Source organism: Saccoglossus kowalevskii, chromosome 8 (genome assembly GCF_978046115.1).
Source record: "Saccoglossus kowalevskii chromosome 8, keSacKowa6.1, whole genome shotgun sequence".
Classification (NCBI taxonomy): Eukaryota; Metazoa; Hemichordata; class Enteropneusta; family Harrimaniidae; genus Saccoglossus; species Saccoglossus kowalevskii.
Genome location: NC_140648.1, coordinates 17,292,978 through 17,308,827, shown reverse-complemented (window position 1 = coordinate 17,308,827; position 15,850 = coordinate 17,292,978). Strand labels below are relative to the sequence as shown.

At 36.1% G+C, this 15,850-nt stretch overlaps 1 protein-coding gene across 1 annotated transcript; it reads left to right on the top strand.

The window, feature by feature from the left end:
• The first annotated feature begins 13 nt into the window (after nucleotides 1-13).
• On the top strand, nucleotides 14-15,510 carry LOC100368622 (thymidine kinase, cytosolic-like). The gene is made up of 7 exons (XM_002733208.3): nucleotides 14-200; nucleotides 1,787-1,818; nucleotides 2,216-2,329; nucleotides 2,808-2,901; nucleotides 10,115-10,204; nucleotides 14,266-14,385; nucleotides 14,574-15,510. Exons 1-7 carry the CDS (start codon nucleotides 141-143, stop codon nucleotides 14,808-14,810), a joined length of 747 nt encoding a protein of 248 aa, XP_002733254.1. The 5' UTR covers nucleotides 14-140; the 3' UTR covers nucleotides 14,811-15,510.
• Nucleotides 15,511-15,850: the final 340 nt, after the last annotated feature.

Sequence of the window (15,850 nt, the reverse complement as noted above, 5' to 3'; positions counted from 1 at the left end):
GCGAGACTTTATTTTGCCGCGAAATTCGTATTCCGCGTCTATTCCTGATTGTGACCCTAGATCTGTGAGCTGTTGCGGCGGTCATCTTCATTTTTTCATCACTTTCTCGGATTTTCTGAGTGCATTTGATTTTTTACACGATGATGTCATGCATAACGACTTCAGATGTGATATGTTCGTCCAAAAAGGGACAAATACAGGTAGGTCATTAGGATTTGTTGTCGATTTCTGGTGAAACGCACAAACATCTGCTCTTGATTCAGATTTCTGTGAACAGGAATAAGGATGAGGGGGTTTCCCGCTAAATGTAGAAGGGATTTAAAGCTGGTACCCCGCGATTTCTAAAAGTTTTCGAAATGCAAATATGATTACCCAATTTGTCCAAAGTATAGAGCGAATAGAATATTGTATTTCTTCTTGACGTGGTCACATAAATAATACACAATAATAAAAAAAAAAAATAGCGGGTTTCTTGCTTGCTAATTTGCAGGTCATTTTCAGACGTTATTTTCACTTAAAAATAAAGTCACTTGATGGATGAAAAATCAAATAATTTGATAAGTACTATTCATAATTATTTTTTCTCGATTGAAAGTAGCGATCGTTGAAAGCAGAGAAAAAAAATAATAAGGAATGGACAAACTTTGGGTGGGGTGATGGCTGAAAAACTATGGAAATATTTTCTCCCTCTAGTTTTGTGCTAATATATTTTGTTATGCTCCAGTCAATGTCAACCCCCAACCCTCCCCACCTCCAAGGGCAAGAAGGATAGGCAAATCCCCCTACATTTCCCCCACCGATCGCCACTGTCCGCTATGCTTTCTATCTGATACGCATACGTTGTTATCGATGACGTGACATGAAACACTGCTATTACCCCACCTCCATGGTCACAGTTTGGCGGTGAACCTCGTCTAATGCCCCACATTTGTCCCGCATCGCCCGAGGTGGGAGGGGTCGGGTTGGCATTGACTGGAGCATTATTGATCCCTGCAGAATCATTTTTCCATTGCAATTTGTTTTTCAATGTTCCACCCTCCAAAGTTTTTAATGGTCAACCAAATAAATAGTCAGATTAGTCTTGAGCCACTTTCTGTCATTGCAATATTTTGCGTATTGCGTGATAGGAGTAGTCCGGACGTCAAAAAAATAAAACGATTTGATTTTGGACTTGAATTTCATTATTTTATTGCCAATGTTGGTCTTTAATTCGGGAATATTACATTGAGATACCCTTACTTTAATTTAAATTAATTGAAGATAACTTAGGTTTATTTTTCACCTGTGATAATGATGAAACCATAGAAATGAACCAACAATCCAAGCTTAGATCACCGCCCCTTCATAAATGGACTGTTCTTATACTTATACTGCGAATATTGCTATCACCTGTTCTATTCATTGTTATGGTAATTAAGCTCTATTGTTCATCCAAGCTAAAAAAAAACACTATGATCAAGACGGCCAAAAATAATGAAAATGCCTGGTACTACTTTCACACAATTAGTGAAAAATATGTATTGTATTTGCTCTATTAGAAGCACATACAAACCAAAAATTGTATAATACATCATTAACATATATATTAACATGTATGTATGAAATGGTATGTTACCAATACTGTTTTTTCATCCCAACAGCAACATGTAGTTGTTGAGCACCTTGGCAAATAGCTTCCTTGACCACCATTCCCCAAACAAAATAAATGTCCTTGGCTTTTAAGCGAACTACACATCCCTTTACATTCTGAATTAACACCAATTATTTTACACATTATTATTTTCAGGTTATATTTGGACCAATGTTTTCAGGTAAAACGTAAGTACATACCTAAACATTCTAAACCAATAACATAATTAACATTTTATGTTGCCAACAGAAATTTCAGCTTTCTTGGTACTGAAATACAAATTAATAATTATTATTATGAATAGTGGTTGATTAATATTTGAGAATAAAATTCTCATATTACTTGGCTTTCAGTGTGTGGTCCTTACAGTGAAAACCAACAAGATTTTAACTGAGATTTATAATTGAAATTTAGGCAGAGAAAAACGAAACTGATTGGGGAGCCAATATGGCACCGCCTCATTACCTCAGTCACGTGGTTTGTGACATAAGGGGAAGATCTTGTGGTCATAGGCTTCATTGTCAATGAAAAAATCTCATTAATGTCAGTGATGTGTTTTTTCAAATTTTTTTCTTCTCAATTTAGGACTGAATTAATCCGAAGAATAAAACGTTTTCAAATTGCAAATCATAGTTGCCTTATTGTAAAGTATGCAAATGATGATAGATACGATAAGAATGGAATAGCGACACATGATAGGTAAGACCATACTTACTGTAAATCTCAAAATGTTTATTGATATCAATTTTGTATTACACTTTGAAGATTCTTTGCAAATGTCATTGGTGAATTTTACAGTGCGGTCAGGAAAAGACGCGTTCTCATTTCTCAGTTTTCTTTGCAAAATTGCCAGCTGCGTTTTTTTCGAATTTGGCACTTTGAATTCCAACAAACCAATGCTCCTGGACTCTCGAGGCATATGCGAAATTAGAAGACGAAACTGTTAATAACCATCAGCTAACAAAGAACAAAATGGCTGCCATATAACCATGTGATTTGTGTTAAAATTAATTCTGTGACTCATTATTGTTTTGCTCATTTTTAAATCTACAAAGAATAAGTGTCAAAATAGTTTAGACATACCAAGAAATGAGAGTAACAATTTTAAGAAATGTACGAGAATAAAATACAATACAGCTGGAAAATAAATCTTTAATAAATCCTTTTAAATTAACAGGGAAGTGAAAGCAGCAGTGTCTGCAACAGAGCTATGTCCACTGAGGAAAACTGCCATGAAATATGATGTTATAGGAATTGACGAAGGACAGTTTGTAAGTATAACTGTTATTTTTAGTCCTCGTTCGGACATTAATTTGGGTTTGTTCTGTCAGTCTGCAAGTCTGGAGCTACGGTATATCTTGGACACCCATTGACGGATTTCATTCAAACTTTACATGAAGACAATACATAATGTCTTGCATATGCGTGTCAAGTAACTTTAACTCGGCGCAAAAATGGACGACTGGCAGCCATTTTGGATGTAAAATTTGCTATTTCTGATACCTAAACGTGTCCTCAGCAGTCTCGGAGATGACTGGGCCGATTTGGATCAAAGTTGGTATGATGATCATACATATTGGGTTGTAGGTGCACGTCATTTTTTCTTCGTGATTCGAACAAATATGGCCGACTGGTGGCCATCTTGTTTTTCATGGTACCCATGCTACTTTATCTTGAATACCATGAACGTTTCTGTTTAAATTTTGTACAAAGATAGTATACCAAAGGATACATTTGTACCAACATTATTGTTGTGATTCAATTCAATATGGCTGACTGACGTCCAAATTTCCTGTAAAAGCGTTAAATCGCCATTTGTGGCTCATCGGACCATAGGTCTGCTGAGCCTATGGGATAGGTTTCTGTCCTGCGTCTGTCGTCAGTCTATCTATCTCTGTCTGTCTGTCTGAAAACCCTGGAAAACTACAGCGAAATCCCAGTGTTTGCAGCCATCTTAAATAAGTTATCGTGACACCACGAGGCGTCATAGTTTTCTCATTTCACGTGGTTTTCGTCGTGAAATCGACCAATTTCGGATCATCAACCTCAAAATAATTGATGAAATAGTTTCGGGACCCATCGACAGTAGAAATGTAGAAACTTAAGGCAAAAATAATGAAAAAAATTGGCTGTTACGACCCGACCTGATTTCAGTTCAGACTATTTTAAAATGGTCATTTTTGGTCAAAAATTCTATTTTCGACTTCTTCTTGTGTATACCTAGTCAGTGTTCTCCCCAGACTCTAAGCCAAGCATCGCCGCTGATTTACATAACAATACATCTTATTTTCATAATTTTGTTTGCATAATAATTAGTTTCCCCAACAAACATTATAACTGAAATAAAGAAGAGATACATATCTCATATATTTGTTATCATTTACATTCATTGTGTTTTATGTGTGCATCGAGTCAAATAAAGTTTGAAATAGAACAGGAAAGAAATGGAAATATTTATAGCCGGGGGGGGGGGGATTTGTTTGTTAAATTTGTAAAATCTGTATGAAGAAATTAATAAATCAATAATGACATTTTTTTCTACAACGGCATTTCAAAACTAAAGTCAGCGATTTTTCATTGATCTATCTATTATTTGTGTAACGCTACGATCACCGTAACATTGTCAGCTGACGGCATTGCGTTGAACGAGTATTCACCGCTGCTGTTGCGATCATCGGTCCCTGACTTTTTAGTCCCCGTTCGGACGTAGTCCGAAAACGGGGACTTATGGTTTGCCCTGTGTGCGTCCGTGCGTCCGTGATCACCTGTATCTCGAACATGCATGGACCGATTAAGTTCAAACTTCACTCATACATCACACATTATATGGGACATATGCACATGCATTTTTTTCATGATCCGATTAACGATAGCCGAATAGCGGCCATTTTAAGGCCGAAAATGCATCAAAATCGCACATTTTCACCATTCCGGACCCGGATCTCAGTTATGCATGGACAGATTTTGTTTAAATTTGGTACATACATTAAACATAATAGGACCTTGATGCACGTCCTTTTTTTTTTTTGGATCGGATTCGAAATAGCCGACTGGCGGCCATTTTGTTTTAAAGAATTCAGTTCTGGATCCGTATCTGAGACATGTCTGGATTGATCGAGTTCAAACTTCACACACACAAGGTACATCATGTCACAAATATGTATGTGCATTTGTTTCATGATCTCATTAACGATAGCCAAATGGCGGCCGCTTTAAGGTCGAAAATGCATTGAAATCGCACATTTTCACCATTCCGGACCCGGATCTCAGTTATGCATGGACGGATTTCATTCAAATTTGGTACATACATTAAACATAATAGGACCTTGATGCACGTCATTTTTTTTTTCGGATCAAGTTCGAAATGGCCGACTGGCGGCCATTTTGTTTTAAAGAATTCAGTTCTGGATCCGTATCCGAGACATGTCTGGATTGATCAAGTTCAAACTTCACACACACAAGGTACATCATGTCACAAATATGTATGTGCATTTGTTTCATGATCTCATTAACGATAGCCAAATGGCGGCCACTTTAAGGCCGAAAATGCATTGAAATCGCACATTTTCACCATTCCGGACACGGATCTCAGTTATGCATGGATGGATTTCATTCAAATTTGGTACATACATTAAACATAATAGGACCTTGATGCACGTCATTTTTTTTTCCGGATCAAGTTCGAAATAGCCGACCATTTTGTTTTAAAGAATTCAGTTCTGGATCCGTATCCGAGACATGCTTGGATTGATCGAGTTCAAACTTCACACACACAAGGTACATCATGTCACAAATATGTATGTGCATTTGTTTCATGATCTCATTAACGATAGCCAAATGGAGGCCGCTTTAAGGCCGAAAATGCATTGAAATCGCACATTTTCACCATTCCGGACCCGTATCTCAGTTATGCATGGATGGATTTTGTTCAAATTTGGTACATACATTAAACATAATAGGACCTTGATGCACGTCTTTTTTTTTTCGGATCAAGTTTGAAATGGCCGACTGGCGGCCATTTTGTTAAAGAATTCAGTTCTGGATCCGTATCCAAGACATGTCTGGATTGATCAAGTTCAAACTTCACACACACATGGTACATCATGTCACAAATAGATATGTGCCTTTGTTTCATCATCTGCTTAACAATAGCGAAATGATGGCCATTTTAAGGCCGAAAATGCATCAAAATCACGTATTTTCACAATTCCAGAACCGGATCTCAGTCATGCATGGATGGATTTTGTTCAGATTTAGCACAATGTGTTGTACATATGCAGGTGCATTTCGGTCATGATCTGCTTTGAATGTATATGTCACTCAAATATGAACGGAACGGGGACGTGTCATTGACAATGACTTGTTTGTTTAAAAATACACAAACTTAGAATGTTTGCTTAATTAAAACGATTCATTGATGATTAACTTAGAAATTACATCAAAATCGCCAACGAAATGTTGTTTTTAAACATCGCGGAAAAACATGCACTCTGCGCAACCATCTTTGTTACCTCAATCAAAATCTCCGTTGTAACCCAGCATGCATCGGTTGCGATGTCACTACATGCGTTACGTCGCCTTAGGGTGGCGTTCCTCGGTAATGACGCACTATGAATGAGGTATTTCTAGAGGTCAGGGTTCGTTTTTTCCTCGTCCGTCTCGTCTGCAGTTGAATAATTTTTACTTCGATTTATTTACAGTTTTTTTTTCCGATGCGACTTAATTTCACTTGTTTTTTGACTCCCATGTGCGAAGCACAAAATGGGAGTCTTTGCAGTTAGTGTGTGTGTATGTGTGTGTGTGTATGTGTGTGTGTATGTGTGTGTGTGTGTATGTGTGTCCGACTGTTCCACTGCTATCTCAAGAACCATACATCGGTTTTTGATGAAACTTGGTGCATAGATGCTCTGGGCCAATGCGCAGATTTGATTAGGTTTTGGTAAAAATCCATGCTCGTTAATTACCTAATTTGCATGATAATTAGCTAATTTTTAGCTGTTCTATGACTGTTCCACTGATATCTAAAGAACCACTCATTGGATTTTGATGAAACTTGGTACATAGATGCTCTGAACATATGCGCAGATTTGATTAATTTTTGGTAAAAATCCGTGCATATTAATTACCTAATTTGCATGATAATTAGCTATTTTTTAGTGGTTCCATGACTGTTCCACTGATATCTAAACAACCACTCATTGGATTTTGATGAAACTTGGTACATAGATGCTCTGAACTAATGCTAGGTTTTGATTAGTTTTTGGTAATAATCCGTGGATACTAATTACCTAATTTGCATAATGATTAGTCAATTTTCGGTTTTTCCACTGATATCTCAAGTACTAATCATCACATTTCAATGAAACTTGGTACATAGATGTCATACGACACTGCACAGACCTGATAGTTTTTATGGTAATATCAGTGCATATTAATTACCTAATTTGCATAATTAATTAATTTTCAGCATTTGATATAAGTAGTTAGCATTACATTTCAATGAAACTTGGTACTTACATACTCAAGGACTATGCAGAGATTGATTGTTTTCGATAAATATTTGTGCATATTAATCACCTAATTTGCATAATTAGTTAATTTTCAGCTTTTCCACGGGTATCTCAAGTACTAATCATCGCATTTCAATGAAACTTGGTACATAGATCCTTTAGGACTATGCAGAGACCTGATTAGTTTTAGGGTAAATAATTGTGCATATTAATTACCTAATTTGCATAATTAATTTTCAGCTTTTCTACTGATATCTAAAGTACTAATCATCACATTTCAATGAATGTACATGAATGCTGTAGGACAATAGACAGACCTGAATAATTGTGGGTTAAAATCTGTACATATTAATTACCTAATTTGCATAATTAACCAATTTTAAGCTTTCACACTGATATCTAAAGTACCGTAAAAACTCCAAAATTTCGACCGGTTTTAAATAATTGGTGTTAGAAATGTGACGTGTTTTTAGAGTCGAAATTAAGGTGCATTTTCGGACGGTCGAATTTTTCAGAATAGAAATCAGCAAATGAAAAAATGGGGATGATAGACGGTGTGCTTCATTAGTTTTTAAAAAATGCAATGTCCGTCAATTGACGTAAACTTCCTCATGTTTCACGGTAAAAGCAAAGGTCGTGGCCGAGTTGTAACTCAAAATCTAAACAAAGTCATCAATCAGTGAGTATTATGACAAGCAAAACAAAACATCAAGATGCCGAGAAGAGGTCAGCACAAAACTAATAGGTCAAAAGACAAAGCTGTCTCGCACTACCTAGGAAAACTTGCGAATGTTCGAAGTACAGGTACCCATTGGACAAAAGATACATGGAAGTTTAGCAAACTATCTCCCCGACCCAGTGTAATGTATCCGGTTAGAATCAAAGCTCGCGTGTCCCTTATTTGAGGGACCAAATTCTGCCGTAAATTCGCCCTTGGATTAAAAAATAAAATGGGATTTAAGAAAATAAAATGGGACTTTTAAGGTGTATTTTGGCGTCATTTTTCGGACATTTCAATCAATCCTGCCGGCTAAAATAGAGTCTAAGTTTTACCGTAGTCATTGACGTCTGTCTATTCAAGAGTACACGTGTATGATTTTTATCGTGACTAGCGTGAGCGGGTAAGCTTCCTTTCGAGAATGAGCTGTTATCACTGTGAACAATGTTAAATTATTCTTCAGATGACCAGTTTATTTTTTAAAAACAACTAATTTTTTTATTTAAAAAAAATCATGCCGTTTTCGCATCAAAATCCAAGCCAAAATATCGTACTACAACATCAATCTCTTCCGCATTGCGTTCAATAACATTAACATATTTAAATAAGCTATGGTAATTTGAACACGTTGGCATCATCCAGCTTTTTGATTGGTTAATTAGCGATTTGACCTATTTGACCTAAGAGAACATGGCGGATATCCTACAGCATCAAACGTTTATATGAGACCGGAATCATTCGCTTACGATGAAACTAAGTTGACTTTTATTTGTATTTCATAACCATTCAACAAATTTATTTTGTGTACATTATTATAATCACTACTGAGTACAGTAATAATCAACAATTCAGAAACGCAGCATGCTGAGATTTTTGTGTTCGTTTTTATTTGAAACTTCGTTTATTTAGAATATATTTTCGTTACCAATAAAATAAAAATCTCTCAGTCAATCAGAAACCCGGATTCATGCCTTCGAGGAAGGTCCCGTTTGAACGCTCACATCGGTTTTTTTTTCGTTTGGGGGAAAACTAAAACTGGTCGCAATTTTCGAATAAGAATGAGTCCGCAATTTTTAGTGGGGTCGAAATTTTGGAGTTTTCACGGTACTAATTATTCCATTTCAATGAAACTTAGTACAAAGATGCTCTAGGACAATGTACAAACCTAATTAGTTTGGGGTAAAAATCTGTTCATATTAATTCCCTAATAAGCATAATAATTCATAATTTTTTTTGGTTCTAATCACATTTCAATTAAACTTGGAGACATAGATTTTCTGTTACATTGCGCAGACCTCATTAGTTTTACACTCAAATCTGGTCATATTAATTTTCTGAATCGCATAATTAGTTTTCAGCTAAGTAATTTCGAATTATATTTAATGTGTCTCCAATACTCTCAGCACATGGGAGTTCTTTCTAAGCTTTCTTTGATTTAATTCTTGGTAGATAGTGTCACTGGCGATGAAGTAGTAAAAACGCAATTAATCGCAGTGCAGCAACTCGGGATAGACCATCCCGACGCAATGGGCAAATTATTACTACCCTAGTATTTTGGGGTTTGCCAGCTCCGCACCCTTGATAGACTTGGTAACTTCTTGTAGACTTCCGTTTTTATCACTGTTTTTGTAAGGCTAACTATGTACAAAGGCGGGATTACCTTTCGATCAATACATGTTATTGTTTTAAAGATGTGCTAGACGAGGCTGACACTTGTAAACAATACAACGTGAATAAGCATCGCGGGCAGGATTTCATGGATCGCGGGCGAAACAAAAGCGACGCGGCTGTTTGTCTAAGCGACGCGGGCCCGCAGTGCTTGAAAGGCCTGGGGAGAACACTGCTAGTGTTGACATCTACTAGATTTGTTCATCCCATGGCCATATCTTTAATTCTCTAATTTTGGCAAATATTTTGTCATTTTTGGTTAAAAATATAATTTCAACTAATCACTATTTCCAATGCTTTGGTATTGGGCATACATGTGTTTATTATTCCATTGACAACTTTGTGTGGTTGTTTGGCGATTTTTCATTTAAAAGTACAAATTTAAACGAAAAGTTTGAGCACATACAGCACTAATCTTTTGTACAATAGCCGTTGAGCAACAGGCCATTGGCCTATTTTTTACATGTCCGGAGCGGCCATTTTGTTTTTCATGGTACCCATGCTACTTTCTCTTCAATGCAATGAACGTTTCTCTTTAAATTTTGTATTCATGTAGTTAATTATTTAATTATTTTATTCATTTTCCAGTTTCCTGACTGTGTAGAATTTAGTGAAGAAATGGCAAGTAAGGGTAAAAAAGTGATTGTAGCGGCGTTAGATGGCACATTCCAGAGAAAGGTATCTCAGACTATTCTTGTATTTGATTTCTTAGACTCGTTTTTTTTCTAACTTTTAAAAAATGCTGTTTTGCATTTGTATTCAATTCTTCTGACACAGCAGCATTCCCTGATTGAATGCTGTTTGAAAATTACCTCCATGTGTGCCTGTCCTCCTGTATCTCAGTCATGCCTGGATTGATCACATTCACACGTACATCAAGCATCTTGGGATACACGTTACTTCCATTTGTTTTATGATCAAATGACGACTATTTTTGTGCTAAAAATGCAATAAAACCAGTTATTTCTACTATTCTGGAACGGAATCGGTCATGTATGAACACATTTTATTTTTGAAATCATATTAAAAATGATTGACTTGTGGCTATTTTGTTTCATCACGGTTACTTTACAGTAGCACCAGTTAGTGAAAATTGCTCTTCATACGGTTTGATTCTATTTGACATTGAATTTGAACTTTTGAACCTATTGATCATAAGGTCAGACAACTAATAAACAGACTGGCAATGCGGCGTTTTTTATTGAAGTAATGCGTGCCACGTTTGTTTAGGTTATCAGTTTTTATCATGTCTAGTAAACGTTCTCTTATTGTTCCAATCAACTATCTCAATACATCGCAAGACATAAACACAGGTAGTGACATGGATGACAGTAGTTGTTAGTGAACCACACCATGGAGGTAATAAAAGGTAATTCTGATTACCTCTATGATCACACCGAAATTCGAAAAGAGCATTTAGGGAAGAATTTAGCAAATCTGAGGACGAACAACGTGTATATCGCATACTAGAAGTTGGACACTACAAAAATAACACTCCCCTAATTTTTACCGCTAACTGGAATGCACTGATCTGGGCTCTCTCTGGAATTTGCTAGGTAATAGTAAATTTACTAATCAAGAAAAAAAAGTATTAGTAAACTTTGTCAGGAAACTGTGGAGCATTTTCCCGCGACCGAGCACAACGGGGAAGAGAGGAGAGGGAGGTGTCCCCTCTGTCAACCGCCGAAAACAAGAACAGCATGCTGAAAATGGTGCTTGCTGGTGCAACCCGAGCTCTAATTTTGTGTGTAATTTTATGACATCAACTTAGGCAGTCTGCTCCACAAAATGTACCATTTATGATGGTACAACAAAATATGCAATGTAGACACCAGAACCTTTATTTGAATAACTCGGTATTAATTAAACATATTCATAATAAGCTCGCATTGTTAACAGTGGGGAAAATAGTCATCATTCAAAAGTTCACTTTTTAAATTCACTGCCTAGAACACAAGTCATCCTGTGAATAAATTTTCACGGGAAATTTCTCAGAAAAAACTCTATGCAATCAATATTATTATGAAGTAATCTCCCGTTCTCGCTCATCATGCAAACCTGCATGTTGACGTTTATGACGACACAAAATTACTATTTATTTTCATCGAAATTTCTGAATTAAAGTGAAAAAGTAACTAATAAGTAACTTTCGGTCTTGTAACTCGATCTCAATGCTAAGAATGCCCGGTAAGAATGTTACACAAATTATAGTATTTTTCGATCGATTCGCATTGTCTCACCTTCCATTAGCTGTGGAATCATAGCCCTATGTTGCCGACCGCATTATTTACGTGACAGACACTGGCCGGCCCATGTTCGACATACAACAACAAAAATAAAAACAAGACGTCCTAATGAAATTGGTAGGGCAAAATTAGATTGTATGTCGCACCAAAGAGCTACGGAACCGCAGCTAACCTTTCATTATTTCTGAAATCGTGCTGTAGTACGATCAACTTTCTGTTTCTTGGTGCTGTCAGGGTTAGGACACCCACGGGTTTCTGGTTCTGAACACGATTTAGCGGTTTCTCCATCTCGTCGTGAAAAATACTCGTTGAGCAGTTGTCTGCTCCGTTTTGACGTAGCCTCCATTTTCAATAAATAAACAAATCACGTGTTTTGATAAGGGCGACATGAAACCGTCCCATACTGAGAGTAAAGTCGCGAGGTATCTTGAAACACATGTCGACTAAACTACGCATGTGCGATGACACCAAAATAACTTCAGAGTGGAAAAATACAGTTCCGTGTTGATCGCGATCACCATGTAGCAATTGTTGCAATCTTAGAAGTAACAGGACATTGTTTAACTTTAAAATGGCAATCACTCAAACCGTAACACGCGTGATGATCACAGTCGAGTCTTGAAAATTAAATGAGGGCGATTTGCGAGGGTATTTTATACAAAATGTGTTCGTAAATCCTACTAATAGATATTTATTTTGTTCGTAAATCTTGTCCAAATTTCGTAATTTTTGACATTTGCGAGCGACAGTGAGAGCACAGCTGATCACGGAAAGATATCATGATATTCCATGTTTCGGCATCCCTGAACACACAAAAAAAATGTTAACACAAAGTGATATGATCGCTCGAAACTCTGCGATATGCCCTTTCTTGAAAAAAAAACACAAGCAATTTCAAAGTTTCCCATTATATATTCAAAAACTATTTGAGGTATATAATAAAACATACAGTTACCGTAAAAATCATATTTGAGGCAGCAGCTTTAATAGAAGCCGCACCCCTAACTTGAGACATTGTTTCATGTTGATATTGACAAGTTTTGATCCCAGGAAAAAGCCTGCATTATAAGCCGCACCCCAAACTTTCACAAACCAAACAAGCCACCACATATTTCAGAAAAAGATATACCATTTAATTTTAAATTAAGGCATAACTTTTCGAACATTTCAATGATTCCTGATGCTTAGATTAGAGTCTAATTTAGGTTTTCTGTAGTCATTGACGCTTATTCCAGAGTACAGGTTTATTGTGGGTAGCGTGAATGGGTAAACTGCGTTTCGACAATGAGTTATTTATCGTCAAATGTGTTAAATCTTCAATGCTCAGCTTATCTTTCGAAAACAACTAATTTCTTGATTTAAAAACAAATCATGCCATTTTCCCATCAAAATCAAAGCCAAACGATCACACTACAACAATGGTTGCTGAACTACATTAACATATTTAAATGAGCTATGGTAATTTAATCATGTTGGCACCATCCAGCGTTTTGATTGGTTAATTAGTGACTTGACCTATCAAGTCAAGTAACAAACATGGCGGATGTCGTATCGGATCAAGCGTTTATATGTGACTGAAATCATTCGCTTGCGGTGAAACCAAGTTCAATTTTCACAACAATTCAACGAATTTATTTTTTGTACGTTGCTGTAATCACTACTGAGTAATAACCAGCAATTGTGAAACGCAGCATGGCCGTTACCGTGATCTTTTGCTACTAAGAATGCATTTGTTTTTTGTTTTTACTTCTTTTAGAATATACTTTTCGTTATCAAAAAAAATAAGAAAATAAATATATATTACATTAAATAATATACGGAGTATTTTTTTTTATCATGCGAACATTTTTTTTGATTGACCTTTTTTATTTTTTTTATTTTAATTTCCCTGATGAATGTACAGTCACTCTGCCGAACATGCCAGTAGTCGCTGTGTCAGACGGCTGTCTCTCAGTTGCAAAAGTGCGCTTAGAATCGCAACAAAGTAGCAAGAGTGTCGTGCGTCTCATTAGCATATCATTATCCCTTCTGGCCTTTTTTTTGAAAAAATTTCCCACTGTTACCGAAGTGAAAATTAAAGCCGCACCAAGACTTCACGCATCTGAATTCGTCCATTGAAAAATGAATTTCAATTAGGAATTTTACGGTACTTTTAATTGGCCTAAATGTTGGTCGATTCTTAAAAATCTCAGACAGCTGCAAAGGTCAAAATGTCCTGAACGCATCTTCTGTTTTAAAAATGCTCAGATATGTTTTTCGAAGAAATATACAATTTAAGAAAAAATGCAGAGTGTGCAGAATATCTGGTGTTCGGTAAACTTTGACAGTGTCTATGCCAATACAACTAAGCGTGGCACTCATAGCATATAGAATTAAGCCGGTTATCACCATGAAAAATAGGCGTTGTAGTCTGTTTATTAGTTGTACGACTCATAAGCCACAACCACTATGTTAAATGTTCTTGAACAAAATGTTTTTGTTTTGTTTTTGTAGGGTTTTGGTAATATTTTGAATCTAGTGCCACTAGCAGAGAGTGTAATTAAATTGAACGCAGTGTGTATGCATTGTTATAGTGAAGCGTCGTATACCAAGCGACTAGGTGTGGAAACGGCTGTAAGTAATTTTTATTTGTGTTCGGAGAAAAAGCTTCATCTGGTGTTCCTCGCAGTGGGAATCAGTCTCCCCCGTCAACAAAAAGTTGTCGGTAAATTTTTATAGTAGTAAATCATGCTTTTTCAGGTTTTCATTATTGCAAGGTTAAAGTCAAAATTATGACATTTATAAATGTTTATTCCTTGCAGGTTGAAATCATCGGTGGCACCGATAAATATATGGCAGTATGTAGAGCCTGTTACGTACTACCCGCATCACATCATCATGATTTTAAAGACGAAACGCCGCTCAGAAATCTGCAGCTCAACGACAATAAATCAAATACCACCATCACTACCACCAACACACTTAGTATGGGTAGAAAGCTTTTTAAAGACTCTCCAAAGAAAAATAGAGAAAATCGGCCAATTGAGGGAACTGCTTGATGCTAGTTTTTAAAGATCTTTCTAATAATTAACCCGAGATGCAAATGGCTGCAGAGATTTTTTTCTTAAGCCGGGGAATCAAGAGACTGGTTTATGTCCATTCACTCTTTCCTATGTCAGTTCTCCTGAGCTGTGTCATGGCATGTTGAAAAAAAAAATGAGCAAGAGATCTCAGCAACCATTTGCAGCAAAGTTCTATTTTTAATAGTGTTATCATTAGTATGCTGATATTCAGCATTTTTATTTTATTAAATACTGAAATATTTTTTTAAATATTTTATTTTTGAATTCACTATTTTTGCTCCATTTTCAAAAAAAAAAAAAATTGCCATTATTAGAATATCATCTTTTAGTTTTAATAGCTTATACTTAATATTTTCCTGAAGATCAACTGATTTTTTAATTGTTAAATAAACTGACTAAATTTTGCTGTTTAGTAACCAGCGTCAATTTTCATATTTCAACAATGTGGTATTCATGAACGTAGTAAACAAAATTAGGGAATATAGTGCCAACAAATGCAAATTCACCAAGTCAGCATTAGTATAGATAGTAATGTATTTTTAGCCACGAGCTCCAATTCACCAATATATATGTACTGGTATGTCTAATTGTGGAATAAATCACTGCCACCCACTGGTGTACCACAATCGACATATTAAATGCCCTAAGTGTTCATTTGTAATGCTGTCATACCAACGAAAGTACCAGGATGTGTGACCTTTAGGGGTCATGAGACGCGACTATTCAAGGCATGTATGCACTAGCTGCAGGTGCATATTAATGAAGAGAATTGTGGTATATCCCTGGTGGTGGTGGTTTATTGCTATTATGTTATACCAACTTCATTTTAAATGCAATTCTGAAGCATGGAACTTATTTATTTTAAAGTTCCAAAAACTATGTACAGATTTGATAAGCGTATGAAACATTCCGCTTGCAGCTATAGTTAAATGAAATTTGCCCTTGAACTCAAATACATCAACAGCAAATTCACTCCTGTATTCTGCATTATGTTTTTTCTGTTAAAACCACAAAGT

What these genes read in the sequence shown, in the direction of transcription:
- LOC100368622 (XM_002733208.3), top strand. Translation starts at nt 141, where the DNA reads ATGATGTCATGCATAACGACTTCAGATGTGATATGTTCGTCCAAAAAG. An exon ending in CCAATGTTTTCAGGTAAAAC is followed by an intron (nt 1,819 to 2,215) that starts GTAAGTACATAC and finishes TTCTCAATTTAG; the next exon opens with GACTGAATTAATCCGAAGAA. An exon ending in ATGGCACATTCCAGAGAAAG is followed by an intron (nt 10,205 to 14,265) that starts GTATCTCAGACT and finishes TTGTTTTTGTAG; the next exon opens with GGTTTTGGTAATATTTTGAA.